The following is a 20,929-nucleotide window of genomic DNA, read 5'->3' as shown; positions in this document are numbered from 1 at the left end:
CATTCCAGTTGCACAAATGAAGTGCTCTACCACTCTCTGAGGCCCCATTGGCCCTCCCTCCGCGGTTCGCTATACCCCACCTTGACTGACTAACTGGACTGGTTTAGTGGTTTAGCTGAAGGAGGGGTTGAGGGCTCAAATGGCGGGGGGGGGGGGGGCACAGGGTGTGGGGTGGGGCCAGAAATGAAGGATTCAGGGCTAAATTCCAGCTAAGGTTCACAGCTGTGCAGCTGTCTATTAAGCACAGCTGCTGTGGCCAAGGGAGAGGCATCTCTCCCTGCCAGCTCTGCATGGAACTGCCTCAGAGGTGCCACAGCCCCCACTCAGCCTAGCCCAGACCTGCCCCAGATGCAGAGCAGGTGTCCTTCCTCTGGCTGTGCCTGCTGGAGCTGCTGCGGCTGTGGAAAGGCATCTCTGCCCAACTGATGCCATGAGCTGCTGCAATAACAGAGGGCTGGGGAGTTCTCTCCCTGGGGCATCCAGCATCCCAAACTCTTCATCACCAGCCCCACCCCAGAGCCCTCGCCCTGCACTCCACCCCCCTACTCCAGCTCTGCGTGCCAAACCCTGAGCCTCGGGGCCCCCCTTTTCTTAGGAGCTGCTTCCAGGGTGCAGCACGTTTCCAGGAAATGTAGGGACTAGCCTGCCTTAGCTCCGCAGCACTGCCTATTGGACTTTAATGGCCTGGTTAAAACCGAACACCCTAGTCACCCTAGCTGCCACTCCCCCTGTGCTATCTGCAGTAACTCTACTTTTAGTGTCCAGTCAATACATCTGATCAGACACCATTAGATTCCTTTCTCGACCAGATACCTGGCAACCTTATAATATGGCAACACTGCATGTTGTCCAGGGGGTGCGGGAGAAATGGTGGAGTTCATTGAGGTGCAGAGAAATCCCAATCTATTTGCAGCCCAAACATTCAGCCTTCTCCTCTGACATCTATTCTTCTCTATAGAAGGAGGAGTCCCCAAATTTTCTAGGCAGCTCATTCTGAACTGTTGCCAAATATACTTTCCTTAAAGGACTGAGGTTTACTGCAAGGCAAGAGTGAAATGTCCTCTGCCCAAATACAATAAAATAAAGCTTAAAATGGACTGAGCTGAAAGGGGATGCAGACCTGGTTTAAAAAAATATTGAGTATTCTGGACTCGGATATGCATATGTGCTAGTGGGGAAGTCCAGTAGTGAAATAGCACTTTCTAACATGCAAATAGGAACTGCTACATCACCATTTCCAACAAGTGTCTTCCTGTAGCTCAGAAAACTCGCTGTTGGGCACAGGGAACAGAATTTGTGCTTTTCAGATTGCAAATCCATGTCTTCTATTTTGGCATGTCTTTGTTGTGTCACTTGGGCCACTGGCCAGTCAGGATGCTTATGTTAAACTTTGCACTATGCTAGATAACTGTGCTCCCTGCAGCTGGGCTTCATGTGGCGCTGCTGCTTTGAAATGCCACAGGGAGCACAGTGCCAGCGGGGGACTGCTTGAGTCCTCCACTGACCCTGGGCTCCCTGCGGTGCTTTCACCCTGAAGCTGTTGCTACGCTTCGAAGGCAGAGGCGCCTTATCGACTCATCAAATAGTTGATGCAGGTTGCATCAACTATTTGATTAGCCAATTAATCTAAATTTAACATCCCTAGTAAGCAGTGGAAGTGTTAGTAATGTGGCTAGACAATATTGACCTCTCTTGGTCCAGAAACTTCTCTGGATCAGAACAGGTCAGGTCCCCAGGGTGCCGGACTAGAGAGATTCAACCTGTAGTATGTGCTCTGAATTTGCTTTCTAATATTACAAACCTCATCCCGACCTGTTAGAAAAGTATTGATACCATTAAAATTAGAAGTGTATTTATACCAACTGTTAATTTTCTACCTTCTAACAATCAAGTTAAGCTTTATCCTCCTCCCCTTCTGTTCAGCATGTCCCTCTTTCCCGCACAGCTCCTCAGACAGAGGCCCCTGAATATCACTCAAGTCTCAATAACTTTGCCTCGCAGCTGGGGTGTGAGAGCCTGAAGATAAAGCTGCTTAGTGATATGGGGAAAGGGGCCTGGTACTTCTCCTTCCTGAGAGAAGGGGGAGCTACCTGTACCTCAGTTGGGATTTTGGGGGGCCAGGCAAGGAGGGTGCTCCTCACTTCCGCTCCCTCAGGCTACAGAAAGGTCCCTGACATTTCCTCAGGCTTCAGCTGAAAGGCACAGAGCGTATGTTCCATTTCCTGGGGCCGCTGGGCAGAGGGAGTGAGCAGAGGGGAAGTTGCATGTTCCTCCCTGAGCAAGGGTTGGAGGGAGTGGGTGCGCTGCATGTCCCTCCTCTAGGCAGAAACAGGATTAACAGGGTGGGGTTGCTGCATTTCCCTCCTTCTTGCTCAGAAAGCAGTTGCTGTTAGTGGAGGTGGGGGTTTGCCTGTCCCTCCCCCAACATCAATCAGGGAGGAGGAGGAGTCAAGAGTGGCTCTGGCCCGGGGAACAGCTGCATTTCCAGAATAACTCTCACCCTGAAAAGTGTGGTGCTCTCCTTCGACTCCGTAGGAAAGTGTTTGCCAGGCGCGGTTACTCTGCAGAAATGCTGAGTGTGCAGATCCAACTCCTGGCTTGTGCCATGCTGCTAGTTTGCTACAGCGTGGCTGAAGACGATGCAGCTTTGAGTCGGGACCAAGTGCCCTACTTTTTGAGTAAGTGGAGTAATCAGCTATTTTGAGTAACTAGTGCAAAGGGCAGCTGCTTTCAACAGCTCCGGGCTTACTGGTTTTGCTTTTTTTCTTTTGCTCTTCTGTTCTGCCCTGCAGTTGCCAGATAAATGAAGCAGATGCAGGCTGTACGCAGCCTGTTGTAGGGGTGTGGTCACGCTGACAGCATGTTTACATGTGGCCGCTCTTTGGCAGCAGCAGGGGATTCTGGCTTTCCTTTGGGAAATGAAATTATTCACCAGGTTACTCTAGGAAATGCTCTCCATTTTCAAAACTACACCCCTTGCCTCTTCTAGTGAGTGCTCTCTGCTTCTTCCTTATGTTCTGTAGAAAAGTGTCACCACCCCTTTGGTCACTGTGCCAGCTCCCCCATGTCCTCTATACTTTGCCTTTTGGAGTGAGTGACAGCAGTTCTCCCTGTCAGTCCCCTGAGGGAAGTTCTCTGTCCTCAGGGCTTCTTGCTGAACTTTAGGGAGGAGAGTGAAGATTCGTCCCCTGCCCCCCATCCCAGTGATTGTGAGTTTGGGGAGAAGCCTAAGGATGTTTAATAAGCATAAGAATGTCAGATCTGCTCCTCTTTCCTCTGCTTTTGGAGAGGGGAATGATCATCTTTACTATGGGGCTGTGTCTAGACTTGCAAGTTTTTCCGCAAAAGCAGCGGCTTTTGCGGAAAAACTTGCCAGCTGTCTACACTGGCCGCTTGAATTTCCGCAAGAACACTGACTTCCTACTGTCTGAAATCAGTGCTTCTTGCGGAAATACTATGCTGCTCCCATTCCGGCAAAAGTCCTTTTGCGCAAAGCAGATCCTGGTTATTCTGCAATTAAGACAGACTCTTTGTTGGGGGAGAATGCAGCTACCCCACTCCCACCTCAATGGCTGCCTTTTTCCTTTTCTCCCAGGAGGACGACAGTAGGCCTCTCATGCTACTCTGCTCCTAAATGTATTGTCAGAGGACACTGAAGGTTTTCCCTATTCTTAGCAACTCCCTGCTACTCTCCAAGTGCTATTGGTAGTGGGAGTAAAACGCTCCATTATGAGCATGAGGAATTTCCCACTGCCTTTTGTGGGAAGTGAAGATGCCCTTTAGCAGTATCAAACATAGTAAACAGGAACTGAAAGTGCTTACCAGATGTTCGCCTTTTACCCCTTGCAAATCTGGCAGGGTTTTTTTTATTTCTTGCATAGGATGATGGCCTAAGCATATTGTTTTATCTACATTTTGTGTTTCCTGTATTAGGCTTGCCCATCTCCCTGTATTGAGTGGGGGGAAAAATAACTATTCTTAAATGCTTGACATTTATTTTTAAAGGGCATAGCCGAAGAGGAGTCCTGCAGGGATCAGTTCTGTGTCTGGTTCTGTTCAGTATCTCATCAATGATTCAGATAATGATATAGAAAGTACAGTTTTGTGGACAACACCAAATTGGAAAGGGTGCTTTGGAGGATAGGATTAAAATGTAAAGTGATCTTGAAAAATTGGAAAATGGTCTTACATCATAGGATGGAATTCATTAAGGAAAATTGCATTTAGGAGGGAACAATCAGTTGCACACTGGAGTACTACAGTAAAGAATCAGAGGGTTATAGTGGCTCACAAAGTAAATATGAGCCAACAGCATAACACTGGTGGAAAAGAAGGAAACACATTATGGAATAAATTAGCAGGAGTTTTGTAAGCAAGACCCAAGAAGCAATTCTTCAACTACTCATGTAGGCTACGTCTAGATTGGCATGATTTTCCAGAAATGCTTTTAACGGAAAAGTTTTCCATTAAAAGCATTTTCGGAACAGAGTATCTAGATTGGCACGGACGCTTTTCCGCAAAAGCACTTTTTGCGGAAAAGCGTCCGTGCCAATCTAGACGTGCTTTTGTGCAAAAAAGCCCCGCTCGCCATTTTCGCGATCGGGGCTTTTTTGCAGAAAACAAATCTGGGCTGTCTACACTGGCCCTTTTTTGCAAAAGTTTTGCGCAAAAGGACTTTTGCCCGAACGGGAGCAGCATAATATTTCCGCAAGAACACTGACAATCTTACATGAGATCTCATCAGTGCTTTTGCAGAAATTCAAGCGGCCATTGTAGACAGCTGGCAAGTTTTTCCTGAAAAGTGGCTGATTTTCTGGAAAAACTGGCCAGTCTAGACACAGCCGTAGTGCCCAGAACTGGACTCAGCACATTCAGGAAAAGATGTGAACAAATTGGAGAAAGTCCAGCGAAGAGCAACAAAAATGATGAAAGGTCTAGAAAACATGATCTATGAGGGAAGATTGAAAAATATAGTGTTTGGTAAGTCTGGAAAAGAGAAGTCTGGGAGAGGTTGTAGGGGCACCTGAATGGTGGGAAAGCTTTTTACCATGGCCTCCCCAACCTACCTCTTCTCCCTGGCCAGATCAGGGAGCTGGGGGCAGGGATCTGGGCTAGAAGTGTTGTTTAGGGGCCTCCCCATCCCAGACATATGGAGAAGTCTGGGTTTCTTGGCCCTTCTTCAGCTTCACCAAGAGCAGGACATTGGGGGATGAGGAGAAGCAGGGGTAGGGTTATGGAGGAGGCAGAAGCCCTGGGGCCCACTGCCACCTTTGGGAAGCCTCTGCTGCCCCTGTAGAGAGGACATAAACTTTATTTGGAAATTGTTACAAGGAGGAAGGAGAAAAAGTAGTATTCTTAACCCCTGAGGATAGAACAGGAAGCAATGGGCTTAATTAAACTGGAACTAGAGCAGTTTAGGTTGGATATTAGGAAAACTTCTTAACTATCAGGGTGGTTAAGCACTGAAATAAATTGCCCAAGGTAGGTTGCAAAATCGCCATTATTGGAGATTTTTAAGACCAGATTAGACAAACAACTATCAGGGAGGGTCTAGAAAATACTTAGTCCTGCCATGAGAGAAGAGGACTGGACTAGATGACCTCTCAAGGTTTTGTTGTTTTTTAAGTTTATCCTGTACAGACTAACTCAGTTACACCCTGAAGTTCTCAAAGTTCCATTCAATTCTATGATTCAGTTATTCTCATTGAAGCTTGCAAACTTGCAGAACTTTTAAGTATTCTTTGTTCTCCATGTCCGCTAAAGGGAAGACAAGAAATTATTAGCTTAATCTAAGCAAGGGAGATATATGTTAGATTTTAGGAAACTCTTTCAGGAACTTAACTACCATTACCATTATAGTTAGAATAGGTTTCCAAAGGATGTTGTAGAATCCCCATCATTAAAAGTTTTAAGAACAGGCTGTACAAACGCCTAACAGGGATGATTTAAATATACTTGGTCCTAATCAGTGCAGGTGAAATGGACTAGATGACCTCTCTGGGTCCCTTCTAGCTCCATATTTTTATGATTCAATGAATATTCTATGGACAAGATTTTATAACTAATTATGTTGGGTGCCTCATTATTTGGGTGGACGGCTTGAGCTACATGAATTTTTTTAGAAATTGCTTAACATGTCTCAGATGAGGATAACATCACTGATTGCTCTAGAAAGTCTTAGCCTATGTAATTAACATTATATATAACATAAAATGAATGTCACAATGCTGGATACTTAAAAACAAAAATGAGAGTGTGTTTGGAAGTACTAGTGCTAAATAAAAGGTGGAGGGCGGTTGCATTGGGCTATGAAGGATGGCTGAAGCTTAAAGCTTTTTTTTTCATTCCACCACCATCTTGGAACCATCATTTTTTTTTCTTTGGAGTACCAGTTTTTAATATGATTTTATATGTAACTTGAGAGTAATTTTAAAGTTCTTTTTAAAAGTTAAACACATTTTAATTCAGATAGTCAAAACTAAGACCCTAGTCCTGCATAATATATAGAAATCTGTTAAAAAGTATCATGAATTGAAACTTCTTTTTTCCCCAGACAAAGGGATATTTATTATCCAAAGTGAACATCTCAACCTGTGCATTAAAGCAGACACATTTGGACTTGTTCTTGAAGACTGCAATCAACTTTCCAAATATATGCTGTGGAAATGGGTATCAAAACGTCATCTTTTCAACATAGGTAGAAGCACTTGTCTAGGACTGAACATTAGTAATGAAGAGCAACCTTTAAGCCTATTAGAATGTGATTCTACTCAGCATTCATTATGGTGGAACTGTAATGGAAAGCTATTGGTTGGTGCATCAGAATACAAACTCGCAGCTGAAAATGGCAAACACATAGTAGCAAAAAGAATCACTAATCATGAGTGGAAGCAGTACATGTCCCATGATGAAGATCTTTGTGAACGTCCATTTCAAGGTAAAAATAAAGTATAGTCTCCATCCACATTCCCATTAGAATTTTGCAGTTTCTCTGAAGCAAATTATCAATCTGTGTCATGCTGAGTCTTTAAATTAGTTCTTATTTTTACAGTATTTCAAAGTATCACAAATTGGATCAAGATCCCAGTATTAGCAGCCCCATGATTTTAAAAATCCTCACATACAAATAATCTCAAGATTTAATTTTTTTAAAAACATAAAGTACTTTGAGTTAGGCGCTGATTTTCAAATTCTTCACAGATCCTATCATTCTCTCCCTACCCCCAATTCAGTGCATGCATTTGTTTCAAGAGGAAAAAGTCAACCTCAGACACAAAATAGGTGTGTACAAATGTTTAGAGGGGATTTCTCTATCTTCCACCTGATATGGACTCCATATTTCCCCTTCGTAGCACCTGAGCCAGGAGATGCAACAGAGGTACTGTCTCCAGGAATGGAGCATCCATCGAGAAAAATTAGGGGGTGGTCAGCACCCACCAGCAACTAAACTCCCTCCTTTGCTTCCCACACCCACAGCACCTCTCACCTGCCAGGGGCCCCATTGACCAACTTCTCCTCTGCCTTCCCAGTACCTCCTAACTGCTGTGAAACAGCTGTTTCATGGTGTTTAGAGGCTATAGAAGTCAATGGGAGGGGCTGGAAGAAAAAGATAGTGGGCAGAGCAGGGGCAGGAGGAGGCGGGTGTCTCCTCACTCAGTCTCTCTGTGTCACCTATAGTTCAACTCATTGTTTGGCTGTTTCTCCAGATTCCAAAACTCCAGTTTAACAACCAGGTTTAACTAGCCTTTGGCCCTTGATACAGACATCCTGTTGGGAGCTCTAGGCGGCATAAAAATGCAGTGAGTTTGAACAGCTTCATCAAAACGAAATAGTATTTATTCACCTGTAGAAGCATAGCAATCAGAAAGAAAGGGGTTAAAATGGGTGGGGAACCTTATTTTTTTGGGGTTGGGGGCTGCTGACCTACAGAAAAATCAGTCAGGAGCTGCACACAAGTGAGAAGCAAAAGGAAAAAAAACCCCACCCCTCACTGACATGGTCCCTGAGGGCATGTCTATACAGCAGCATTATTTCAGAAAAACATCAGTTATTCCGAAATAATGTAGTGAGCGTCTACACAGCAAGCCTGTTATTTTGAAATACATTCAAAATAACAGGCTTCTTACTCCAACTTCTGTAAACCTCATTGTATGGAGTAAGGGAAGTTGGGGGAAGAGTGCTCTATTTCAAAATAAGTGCTGTGTAGACATGTCCAAATTCAAAATACACTATTTAGACTTAAGCTACGCAATTGACGCAGCTCAAGTTATGTAGCTTATTTCAAGTTTAGCCCTGCTGAGTAGACATGCCCAGACAGAGAAAGTGAAAGATGCTCTCCACATTTCCCTCACACACCAGAGCCTAGGGGGGGCCAGGCTAGTAGATTATGTGTGTTCCAGCCCCATGGTGCAGTGGCAGGGGGACTGGAGTGCCAGTGTGGGCTCCCCAGTGCTGAGCCTTAGGGGCTGGATCCAAGCAAGCTGGGTGCCACATCCAGCCCCCTTCCCTAGGTTAAAACAACAAAAACCAAACATCATCTTACTGAAGATTAGCATTCCTCCCAAAATTTATGTAGGCCTGGTCAGTAGTCCCTCTAATCTTTCCCATCTATGTGCACCAAGGCATGTGCAAATGTGCACCACCAATAGAAACACAAAACCTAGCTGTGGAGCTCTGGATGCTGCTGGGTGGCGTTTGAATTGCTCCTGAGCAGCTGCACAAGCACTCAGCTTTTGAGAACACTGGGCCTCATTCATCTCTGTTCTCCAACATCTGGGAAAGGGGAAGTGTCATCTCATCAGTCACTACCTCTTTTTGAACCTGAGGGCTGAGACGAGAGTTGTTGACTCGAGTCCAACGACTTGAACTCGAGTCCAACTTAAATCGCCTAGGTGATTCGACTTGAGACTCGACTCGGGTTCACTGTTTGTGACTTGAGACTCAACTTGAGACTGTTAATTTTGTTAAACCGACTTGGTGAAAAAATTGTCCGAAAATGCTGATATTGATGGCTTGTACAAAAGTGACTTGACATTTTTTAAATTAAGACTTGAGACTCGACTTGGGACTTGATTCGAAAGTGAATTTAAGGACTTGAGACTTGACTTGAGACTTGAACTGTAGTGACTTGAATCTTGACTTGGACTTGACAATGACGACTTGAAGACAACACTGGCTGAGATCTTACTCCATCCTAAATCCTGCGTTTCATTTTCCCCTACTTGGATTCCCCTAGCTTCTTGGGGTTACTAGCCAGATTGTTGGTCAGAGTGTGATGGGAATAAATCTTCAAAAGTGTGTTGCATAAGTACTAGTGAGATGCTACTTTGGGGTCCTGTTGATGTATAATAATAATAATTAATAATCCAGTACTAATTGCATGATAGTAATCAAATAGACTGAGGTATGTATAATATTCATACAAATAATACAGCTGTTTCCCATATTTATCACACTGTCCATTAACTTTGCTGGGCTTATAATGAGATTTATTAGTGGAGGGGTGGGAACCTAAGGTCCAGGGGCATGATGTGGCCCTCAGCTTGCCTGGATCAGGCCCCTGAGGCTCAGGGCTCCACCCCCAGCATTGGGGAGCCCAAATTGGCACTCCAGTCCCCATGTGAATCCAGTGCAAGTCTGGAGCACACAAAATCTACTAACCTGGGGGCCCCCTAGACTCTGGTGTGTGAGGGAATGTGTAGAGATGAAGAGTGTCTTTCTCTTTTTCAGGGACCTTGTCAGTGAGGAGTGGGTTTTTTTGTTTATGGGGGTTTTTTTAGGGTCTTTTGTTTGTTTGTTTTGTTTCTCACTTATGTGCGGCTCCCAACTGATTTTACTGTGATTCAACGGCCTCTGACCCCAAAAAAGTTTCCCCAACCCTGCATTAGTGAATATAACCTACTCTCCCACCCTTATTGGAACAGACAGCAAATACTGTGGAGGTGATGCCTAATCTGTAGACAAGAGAACTTTGGTCTCCTCACTATCAGTCCAGCACCTTTCACAAACATTAGTTTCATGCTAAAAACAATTGTGGTGCTTTAAAAATTCCCCTATACTGAAGTTTAGTGTGGTAAGGTTTCTTTGCAGCTTTCAGATTGATTGATTGATTTCCACATTTTGTTAATGAAAATGTATTAGGAAAATATTTAGATTGTTTTGTAAGGCATCAGCCAAATTTACAATGAAATCCAATAACACTGCTTACTCTTCCACAAAGCCAGACTGTTACCATTCACACTGTAAAACATTTTTTTTCCTTTTTGTAAAATACACTTACTAAAATTCTAATGGCAAAGAACTAGAGAGGAGAAGACTAAACAAGAACATTCAAAAGCAGTAGAAATCCATAAAATTCTACTATATTTATGTTAAATTGTTTGGCATTGTTTATGAACAAATAACAATATGATGTTTAAAGCCCTTCTTCTTAAAAATATATCTAAAAGAATTTGAGTGAACCAAACTAGGGATGTTAGAGTTTAACCAATTAACTGGTTAACCGATAAGCTGATGCTCATTGGTAAGTGCTATTGCTTAAACTCTGTCCCACTCCCAGGGAAGCGGCTTTGCTGCGGGCTCTGCTGTATGAAGCTTATTTAAGCTTCATACTGAAGAGCCTGTAGCATGTGTAACTGGTGAGTTTTTTTAGTGGTTACACAGTTACCTTATTAAATGTCTTTTAACATCCCTAAACCAAACCTGCATTTGTGCAACTCAGACAATTGCATGTGTTATGCTAATGGACATTTTTTATGCAGTTAATTGCAAATGCAGATTTTGTATGCATACTTACTTTTGCATATACATTGTAATAGTAGTAAATTATGGCCACAGTTTTGAAAAATTGCCTGAAAGTCTTAGGCTGAATGAAACTTTTAAAAATAAACTTTTGATGATGTAATATATGCTGCTGTAGTTTTAATAACAACGTTGCTGTGATATGTATAAATAAAAAAATAGAAAAGTAATTAGTATTTGATTGATACAGATTTTCCTTTTCTTTAATATGTGATTTGATTCATCTTATTTTATTTATTGTAGAAACATATACCCTGTTGGGCAATTCTCTTGGTTTGCCTTGTATTTTTCCGTTTAAATATAAGAAGAAATGGTACTATGAATGCATCAGAGAAAGCAGGGAATTTTACTGGTGTGCCACAACAAGTCAATATGAACAAGATGAAAAATGGGGTTTTTGCCCAAATGCTGGTATGTACTACCTTTCTCTGTTTTGTAAATAACAAGGAGAGCAGATTGTTTTATGAATTGCAAGATCACTGCCATTCCGATAGCATGGACATTTGTTAAAAGAATTGTAGTCATTACCATAGTTCTTTATGCATACCTCTGAGACTCAAATCCAGATCTCTAGAGCAAAATATGAATTCAAGGAATGCCCACGGACTGTGCCCCTCCCCTTCTGCCAGCCCACTGATCCAGATGATCTAGCATGTGGTGGATGATGATTCATTTTTTACAGGGCCTCTACTCTTATTGACAGCAGCACACCTTTTAAACTGCTTTTGGTCCATGCACCGTCTTCAATGGGCTCAGTATTTGGATCTAAGATATTTAGATCTATAGTGAACATTGGCTGATATTTGTTAAAGTTCCAGGAATTTCCTATCTTTTGAGTTTGTACAACTTTAAATTTTCTTTTAATATAATTTGTGTCAATTTTTAAAAACAAACTAAAAACAGAAATTCCAACAGGTGGCATCATATTGACAACCACATAGATGATCAGAAGGGTTGGGACCTTTAAGCCCACCAGCAGAACCCTGTCACTTGACCTAACAGAGTAACTGATTGCAGTAGTTAGTCATTCTCTATGGTGGGACACTATGGTGAAATTCAAGGATCTTGTTCTATTCCAAGCTTTGGAAGGGAATGCTCTTTAGTAGGCATATACTCTTCTGCTCATTCTTCACAAGAGTGGTCCCCTTGGGCCCCATATCTCCAGCCTGTCCCAGTTCTGTTTCTTCTCTATGGCTGTCTTCCTCATCCCAGTTCCATTCGCCTCACTTCTGTAGTCCCAGGCTCTGCTACATTCAAACATTTCATTCCAGTCCTGGTCTCCTTGCCCAGGAAGTCCCATCTCACTCCCTGGACTCCTAGTCTCAACCCTCCCCACCCTCAGTTCCAGGTTCCTTACTCCATCATTGCCCTCATCCCCTTCTTTGTTCCAAGTCTCCTTTCTCACCTACTGCTACTATCCCTACTCCCAGCTTTTCATCTGATTTCTTTTTTCCCCTCGACCTCACTCACGGCCTCTAGTTCACACATTCCCACGCATTTGTTCAGCATCTTCACTGGTTCCTGATCTCCCTCCTTTACTTCCTTGTCCAATCACAGTCTCCTGTATGCTCAGCTCCTTGGCCCAATCTCTCCCACCTCAGCTCCTGATCTGATCTCAGTCTTCCTCCACCTACTAGCTCCTCTAGTGTCAGCCTCTGTGCCCAATTAGTTACATCCCTTCCTCCCAATCCGAACTTTCAGTTTCCTTCTTACCAACTGCCAATTTCCTGGTCAGTTGTCCCTTTGCCCCTAGTTCAGACTCCTATCCCCTCTGTACTTGAATCAGGTATCTTCTTCTTCCATAGTGCCTGGGCATAACAGGAACAATCTTCCTGCTCTCTCAGTTCAGGTGCCTAGATACAGACTTGACACAGCCCAGAGCTGCAGTTGCAGGAATAGTCTTGCTCAATCCTGGGTTGGACTGTGCCCAGGGTAGGTAGGATCTTCAGAGAATTCAGTTGCTAAAATCTAAGAAGTCTCTTCTGAGCTGGTGCAAATTAATTTTTCAAAGGGTTAAACTCATCCAAATTTAGGAAGATTCCCACAAGGATGGCAAAATACACATCATGACACCAGAGACCACCCTCTGCCAAAAGCCTACGGACACTAGAGTTTTTTGAAAGAAAAGGCCTCTAGAATTTCTTAACCTATGCAAAACAATATATTTTCCCCTACACATTCTTGGAAACAGCTAAACTACTTTGGCTAACATTTTCCCAAAAAAATTGTTCCTAAGAGAGACATGCAATGTGGAAAATTGAAGTCAAAATGGTTAAGCAAAGTTATGAATAACTGCAAACAGGGTTTTAGAATGGGAAAATGTCAGCAAATCTTAATGCAAGTGAGCTTGGTAGTACTGCTTAGTAACTGTTTATAATATGGTCATCACCTAACAGAGAGTCCTCTTGGGCACTTGGGAGCTGTAATGCCTTTCCCCTCCAGCTATGGGGATGTGAGTTCATCATATTCCAACAAAGTTCACTATGAGTTAGTTTTATCAGTAAGCTTAGTCATAGCTCTGACTCCAGTGGGCTGTGACAATTTACACCAGGTGAGGACCTTCCCCTAGTCAGAGTTCCTTCTAATCTAGGCAGCAGCACAGCTTCACAAATCTGCCCCACCCAGTCAGAGGCTCAGGGCTTCCTGCTCAGAGCTGACTGAGCAGGTCTGATTAATCACCTGTGCAGCTGTGCTGCTGGTTGGAGGGAACATTGCCCCTAATACTTGCTAACATTGTGAAAAGCTGGGCAGTTCATTTTCTCTTTTAAAAGTCACTAGCATCCTAATTCCTTGTGTGATTTTTACACTAATACAGCTGTGGCCAACTCGAGGTTCGCAAGCTGCATGCGGCTCTTCCCCCTCCAGGTGCAGCTCGCGAAGCCCTCCCCATGGCTCGTAAGCCACCCCTATGCCTCCAAAAATGGCCCTCTCCTCCCGGCTTCCTGTGCTGACCCGGGCAGGAGAGCCATCCGGAGCGACCATGAAAGATGTAGAATTAAAGATGGAGTTGGGCTGCGGAATCCTGCTGTGGCCAAAAAGCCTCAAAACGCATTTAAATGTGTTTTCTTAAAGGGGCAGAGCTTTTTCATAGAATCATAGAATACTAGGACTGGAAGGGACCTCGAGAGGTCATCGAGTCCAGTTCCCTGCCCACATGGCAGTACCAAGCACTGTCTAGACCATCCCTGATAGACATTTATCTAACCTACTCTTGAATATCTCCAGCGATGGAGATTCCACAAACTCCCTGGGCAATTTATGCCAGTGTTTAACCACTCTGACAGTTAGGAACTTTTTCCTAATGTCCAACTTAAACCTCCCTTGCTGCAGTTTAAGCCCATTGCTTCTTGTTCTATCCTCAGAGGCCAAGATGAACAAGTTTTATCCCTCCTCCTTATGACACCCTTTTAAATACCTGAAAACTGCTATCATGTCCCCGTTCAGTCTTCTCTTATCCAAACTAAGCAAACCCAATTCTTTCAGCCTTCCTTCATAGGTCATGTTCTCTAGACCTTTAATCGTTCTTGTTGCTCTTCTCTGGACCCTCTCCAATTTCTCCACATCTTTCTTGAAATGCGGTGCCCAGAACTGAACACAATACTCCAGCTGAGGCCTAACCAGCGCAGAGTAGAGCAGAAGAATAACTTCTCGTGTCTTGCTCACAACACACCTGTTAATGCATCCCGGAATCATGTTTGCTTTTTTTGTTTTGTTTTGTTCGACAACTTTGCCCTGGCTCTTTGCACTGGATCCACTGCTATCTTAGCTCTTTGCCCAGAATGGGTTGGCCGACCCTGCACTAGAACATTGATAATGAATTCAAACTCATGCTTTGATGACATTTCCATTTGGTGTTCAGCATTAAGTGACTAGATAGTTATACTTTTATCTCTGTAATTGGTTTTCTTCTGTCATGTTTTTAACTGATTTTCACACAGAGCCTGGTTGTGACATATTTTGGGAGAAGAACCCTGACACCCACATTTGCTATCAGTTCAATCTTTTTTCTATTCTTTCGTGGAATGAGGCACGTATTGCATGTCAGACACAAGGAGGAGATTTGCTGAGTATCACAGACATGACAGAGCAGAAGTATATAAGTGGTGAGCAGCTGTGCAGTTATATTAAAACTTACTTAAATATATATTTTGCTTGTTTAGCTGGGCAGTTCTGCAATTAATTTCAGAAGGGCCAAGTTTTCATTCTATGGGTGAAATATTGCTCTTTAGTAGAAATGGGCATCAATCAAAAGCTGGATCCAAACATCCCCAGACTTGGGAGAAATTCAGATCTGAGTTTCGGTTTAACAAACCAAGTCCAAACTTTATGTATATGTTACTCCAGGAAGTAGTTATGTTAATAATTCTTTCCCCTCCCAAGAAGTTTGCAATGTGGCTTTTTATTTCTTTCTTGGAACTGAAGCCTTTTTGGATGGGTGCTGGAGCCTTGCAGCTCCATAAAGTTATCCCTGTAGTCTTACTCAGGGAAGCCAACACACTTTCCGGGATCTGAGCAAGGTGGATGGGGCCTGGCTCTGTGCTCCCAGAAGGGGAGGGACTGGAGGCAACTAGTGCTCAGCACTACTCCCTCCCTGCTGTCTCCCCTCCCTACCCTGCCAGCCCTTATCTCTGCCCAGAGCACACCACCTGGTACCACAGTAGCGATTTAGAGGACCCAGCTACCCCCTTTATCCACACACTTATCCCCCCCCCATGTCGTTGGTAGATATGCTCCTACTGCATCCCAGTCCAGGAAGCAGTGAAATGACAGGAAAGGGGCAGAAAAGGTAGGTCCTTCAGGCCTGACCAGAGACACCTCATGGAAGCAGCCAATCAAAGCCCAGTAGGCTTAACTGAAAGAAGCTGTAGGGCATGGGTTCCCAAACTGGGGGGGGGCTGAAGAAATTCCAGGGGGGGCACGAGGTGACTCAGCCTCCCCATACACCCCTCCCCCCTTAAATTTTGCTGTTATTTTGGTTTTTGGCCCCGGTCAGTTCCTTTTTTTTTTTTTTTTTTTTTTTTTTTCCCTTTGCTCAACAAAAAAGGGGACATGAAGGTTTCTCAAAAATCAAAAAGGGGGCATGATGCTGAAAAGTTGGGGAATCACTGCTAAGGCCTTGGCGTATGCTTGTTGGATAGTTGTTGGATAGTTGATTAGTGACTTGATTAGTCACTTTCCCACCCCTTCCTGCCTCTATCAGAACGAGGTAGCAAGGCAGGGGGAAGTGAAGAGGGTGCTTCAAAGTGGTAGCACCGTATGGAGCCCAGGATCTGGCACTACCACTTTGAGATGCCGCATGCAGCTAGGAGTCCCCTGATGGCCTGGGCTGCACACAGCATTTCAAAGTGACAGTGCTGCATGGAACCTGGGATCCGCTGCTTTGAACGCCATGTGCAGCCTGGGGTCTGCTGATGTGAAACACCTCAGACTGCATGCAGCGTTTCAAAGTGGCAGCACTGCGTGGAGGCCGGGGTCAGCTGGGGACTTCCCGGCTGATCCGGGGCTCCATGCGGCACTGCTGCTGTGAAATGCCATGGGGAGCATGGGGCCAACGGGGGATTGCTTGAGTGCTGCTGGCCCCATGCTCCCCTCAGCACTTTTGTCTTTGAAGTGTAGCAACAGCCCTGGGACTGTTGCTACACTTCAAAAGCAGAGGCATCCTTATTGACTAATCAAATAGTTGATGCAAATTGCATCGACTATTCGATTAGCCAATTAATCGAAATTTTACATCCCTTTAAAAGATGGCTTCCTCTAGCACTGTCACCATGGGGAGGGGGCAGGAGCATAGGAGCATATCAGGGAACTGGCAGGGCTCTTGTACATTTTAAAAGCAGGGAGTATGGAGCCAATGGGGCACTGCTTGAATCCCCCGCTAACTCTGTGCTCCCCATGGTGATTCCACCTTTGAAATGTAGCAGGAGCCAGCGGGCTACATTTCAAAGGCAGAGGCACACTTCTAAACTAATCAAATATTCTATGCAAATTCCATCAACTATTAGTTGATCGGTCTAAATTTAACATCCCTAGTTGAAACCAGAGAATTGAAGAAGGCGGCCTTGAGATATAGAAGTACCTGAGGGAACTATTCGATTAGTTGATTAATCTAAATTTAACATCCTTATGCCATACCACAACTAGCTACTAGGAAGCTATCAAGCAGTGAATGCCCTGATTACAACTTTGTACCAGAAGTTCAACTGCCTCTGCATCAAGACTGAGATGTCTGATGTCCCAGATATGCAGATGGAGTAATAATGATAACCCCAAAAGCACCCATTCCAGCCATCAGCCACAGCACTGTCCACATAGGCTCAGTCATTGCAGACCACAAAGGGAAGCAAGTCAGATGGTGCTGCCAGGTGGGTGCTGGTATTATGGTCAAGAGGGACACACAATTTGGGTTTACCACAGGAGAAATAGACAGAGTAGATCACTGGCTTCTGCATTGTACTGAGGTATCTGGGGAGGTCAAGACCATAAAGGGTACCTGCTCTCAGATAACAAAGATTCAATACCTGTTGAAGAGAATGATAAAACATAGTTTGAGGTCTAGAAGAATGAAATCCCTGGGGTAATCAGTTTTAAAGGAGACAAGATAGGATATGGTAGAAGTCTATAAAATTATGGATTGTATGGAGAAAGTGAATAGAGAAGTGTTATCTACACCTTCACATAACGTAAGAACCATGGATCAGCCAATGAAATTAATAGGCAACATGTTTAAAGCAAATATAAGGAAGTGCTTCTTCACACAATGGAAAATCAGGCTGTGGAACGCATTGCCCCAGGATATTGTGAATGTCAAAAGCATAAATGGTTTCCAATAAGAATTAGGGTACGTCTACACTGCGGAACTATTTTGAAATACACTCGAAATAAGCTATGCAACTTGCGTAGCTTATTTCAAGCTAAGGGTGCTGTGTAGATGCACCCTTAGAGTTCATGGAGCATAGATCCATCAATGACTATTAACTAATAAGGCCAGGGATACAACCCCATCACTGAAGTGTCCCTAACCTCAGTTTTCCAGAAGCTGGGAATAGATACCAGGGGATGGATCACTTAATGATTACCTGTTCTGTTCATTCCCTCTGGAGCATGTGGCATTGGCCACTGTCAGAAGTCAGGATACTAGTCTAGATGAATCATTGGTCAGACTCCATATGACTGTTTTTACTCTCTTAACTAAATCTCCTTAGTAGAAAGTATAGCATGGGGCTCAAGAAGCCCAACAGTTAATGGTATGTGATACTCCAATCATTGGATAGGACACCAGAATAAAGTGAGAAGGGCACAACAGAGCCTAACTGGGAGGGACCAGTCATGGTGATGGCCAATACAAAGAATCAGGGAAACTATATTTTAGAAGGAAAACAGCTCTGAGGCTGGGGTTGCTTAAATTTGACACAGTCAAAGCAATAGCATAACTTGGGAGAATCAGTTTAGGACAGCAGACGTTGAGTCTAGGTTGACAGAAAATATGATGGTGTCCAAATCAGATCTTCCTTCACTGTGTAGAGGTGAAGACAGTGTGGCTTAGCTATCTGATTCAAATAATGCCAGGCTGTTGGCCACCAAGCAGCTAAGGGAGCCAGGGAATTAATTGACAGAAGCCATCAACCAGCCAGGACACTGTGGATGGATGATACAGTGCCATGCAGAAGAATTTGAAGCTGAAAGAGAAGAGAGCTGACAAGCATCACAAGTGACTGAGAGATCCATCCCAATGGTAGGACGCAGACACCAGTACCACTTAGTCAAGCAGCTACTCATGGAGATGGGTCTAAAACGGGAGATAAAGAAAAAAAAGTCTGCTAAATAAGCAACTACGAAGTCTGCAGATAGTGAAGCAGACGAAGAGCCCCTGGCTCTAAGAACAGACAGATAAGCTCACTGAGGAGTTAAAGGAGAACCAGAAGAGTTGCAGGCAACTACAGATGGAAAAGAAATCTCTTTACATTGACAGTAGGACTAAGATTGAGGCGATCTGGCAGTGCAAAGATGAGGTGCTGACATCTCTGCAGCTTTGTAATCTAAAGTTACTGCAGGAGCTACAGAGAAAAATGTATAATGTTTCTAAGATGTAGGAACAGCTACAAAGCCAGTGTAAGAACACAGGGTATTTCTGCAAGTCCTCTGGGACCAGATCCAGATATTGGAAACCCATCAGATGTGTCTGCAAGGTCAGAATGTAGAATTCAGCTGCAAGCTGTCTCAGCAACAGAGCAAGCGGGACTTGCTTATAGAATAGCGGGATGACAGCACTCAGCTATAAAAATCCATCTGAGCCAGCAACCACTTTCTGAAACAAAGTGAAGAATTGAAAGGACAAAGGATGATATTCTAGGAGAAGGCAGAAAGGTGTGATAAACACAAAAGTATGATCTTGAAATAGAAAGCAGGATGATAGCTGACTATGAAACTTATATCTCCACAAGAGAGTGAGGTAAGGATTGAAGCACATGGGAAGATGGTGTGAAGATATGGATTCACCACCCAGTGAAGAACTTAGTATCAACAGCTGCCAGTACCAAGCTTGTGTTGACTATAGAGTGTAGTTCCCATTGGCCGTGGATTGCCATTCCTGGCCAATGGCAGCTTCAAGAAGTGGTGTGGGGTGGGCAACACTTCCAGCAGCTCCCATTGGCCAGGAATGGTGCTCTGCAGCCAACGGGAACTGCAATCACCAGTACCTGCAGAGGAACAGATGAATATGGTGGCCCACCAGGGTCTAACCCTGGGGAACCTGATCCAGCCCGAGAGCCCATATTTATCCACCCCTACTATAGGAGCATAAATAATAGGGCAAAATCTGTGGCTCCTTTAGTGACAGCTTACTAAGAGATGTCTGCAAAAATCTCTCATAGAATGAAGTGATTTTCAGTGCTGGGCATTAGAAATGGGTTGTGATCCCTAGCCTCAAAGTCTCAGTACAGGAGGCTTTTACAGCATGGGGCTTTTACAGCATGTATGCACAGTCCTCTCCTAGGGGTACAAAGATCCATTTTCCATGCTCACATGAGGAAGTATCGCCAGGACTTTTCTCAGCTAGACAGACTCATCCAGTACACTGATGACACATTGATTCAATTTCTTATGGAAAAGGAACATAAGAAGGATGGATCTGTTTGAGATCTTGCAGTGTCTGCAGCAATCAGGATTAAAAATGAATAGTGGAAACAACACAGCAGGTGAGGAAAGAGGTGTGAATAGGTAAGAAGGGACAAAATGTAGACCACCAGAGGGCAGAGTGAATCTCCAAACTCCCCATCTCCACAGACTTGACTTAGACTCACAATCTTATCTTCAGATAACAGGGTTTTACAGGGAGTTTTCTCCCCAGCAAGCCCACTGTATGAATTGACGATGGCAACTCATTAGGATTGGCAGGAAGAACACATGGAAGCTGTGGCTGAGTTGAATAGGCTTTTGGGGAGCGCTTTGGTATTGGCAAAGATTTAAGATATTTATGTACCCATTGGTAATGCCAAACAATATAGGGATTATGTTCATGCAGAAATATGAAGATCGGGATCAGCTGGTGGCATTTGCTACATAAGTGCAGCAGAGTGTTGAACTAAAGTATAACTGGTGTGAGAAAATTGTGCTGACACCACAGTGGACTATTATAATGTACAAATATCTGGTGGACAGGCAAAACATGTTTATAGCTAGTGCTAGAATGAAAAGTATGAGGTTAGTAAGAGAGCAATGAAAGAATTTAGAAATGGATACTGGCTTTGCATAGAGAATATAGGGAGTCTGTCTAGCTTAAGGAATCAAAGTAACAGAATGCAGGAATTTGTATAGGAAGGATGGTACATTAGTGTGAAGTGAACCCCTCTGGCATCCTGGTATACAGTCTTTAACGAACTTTATGCTGGCAAGGTTAAAGAAGAAGAGCAAGTTTGATATGTAGATGGCATAGGACAGAAGAAAGGTCTGGCAAGCAGTAAAACTGAGGGGTGGCAAGATTATAAACACTTTACAATATAAATGTGGCAGCAAATTGACTCGGTATGCAGAGGTGGCAGTAATTATCCATGTATTGATGAAAGTAAAGGGCTCTCACTCTAAACTGACCATAGTTCTGGACTCAGATTGTGTGTTCAGGAGAGCAGTGTTG

At 43.9% G+C, this 20,929-nt stretch overlaps 1 protein-coding gene and 1 long non-coding RNA gene across 4 annotated transcripts in view; one reads left to right on the top strand and one right to left on the bottom strand.

The window, feature by feature from the left end:
• Nucleotides 1-2,639, bottom strand: part of LOC106732175 (uncharacterized) — a 34,848-nt gene extending 32,209 nt beyond the window's left edge. The window contains exon 1 of the long non-coding RNA XR_001368439.4: nucleotides 2,501-2,639. This is a non-coding gene — a long non-coding RNA (uncharacterized LOC106732175). The remainder of the gene's footprint in view (nucleotides 1-2,500) is intronic.
• The window catches only part of PLA2R1 (phospholipase A2 receptor 1), a 109,898-nt gene continuing 91,512 nt past the window's right edge, over nucleotides 2,544-20,929 (top strand). For all 3 annotated transcript variants that reach the window (XR_016350040.1, XM_089779735.1, XM_006111649.5), the window contains exons 1-4: nucleotides 2,544-2,678; nucleotides 6,554-6,937; nucleotides 11,044-11,211; nucleotides 14,739-14,903. Coding sequence is in view for 2 of the 3 variants with exons in the window: in XM_089779735.1 (XP_089635861.1) it covers nucleotides 2,570-2,678; nucleotides 6,554-6,937; nucleotides 11,044-11,211; nucleotides 14,739-14,903 (826 nt within the window). In the remaining variant the exon portion in view is untranslated. The remainder of the gene's footprint in view (nucleotides 2,679-6,553; nucleotides 6,938-11,043; nucleotides 11,212-14,738; nucleotides 14,904-20,929) is intronic.

This window comes from Pelodiscus sinensis, chromosome 7 (genome assembly GCF_052426305.1).
Source record: "Pelodiscus sinensis isolate ZL-2025 chromosome 7, ASM5242630v1, whole genome shotgun sequence".
Taxonomy (NCBI): domain Eukaryota; kingdom Metazoa; phylum Chordata; order Testudines; family Trionychidae; genus Pelodiscus; species Pelodiscus sinensis.
Note: the sequence above shows the minus strand (reverse complement) of the source record. Positions and strands in the feature narration are given on the sequence as shown.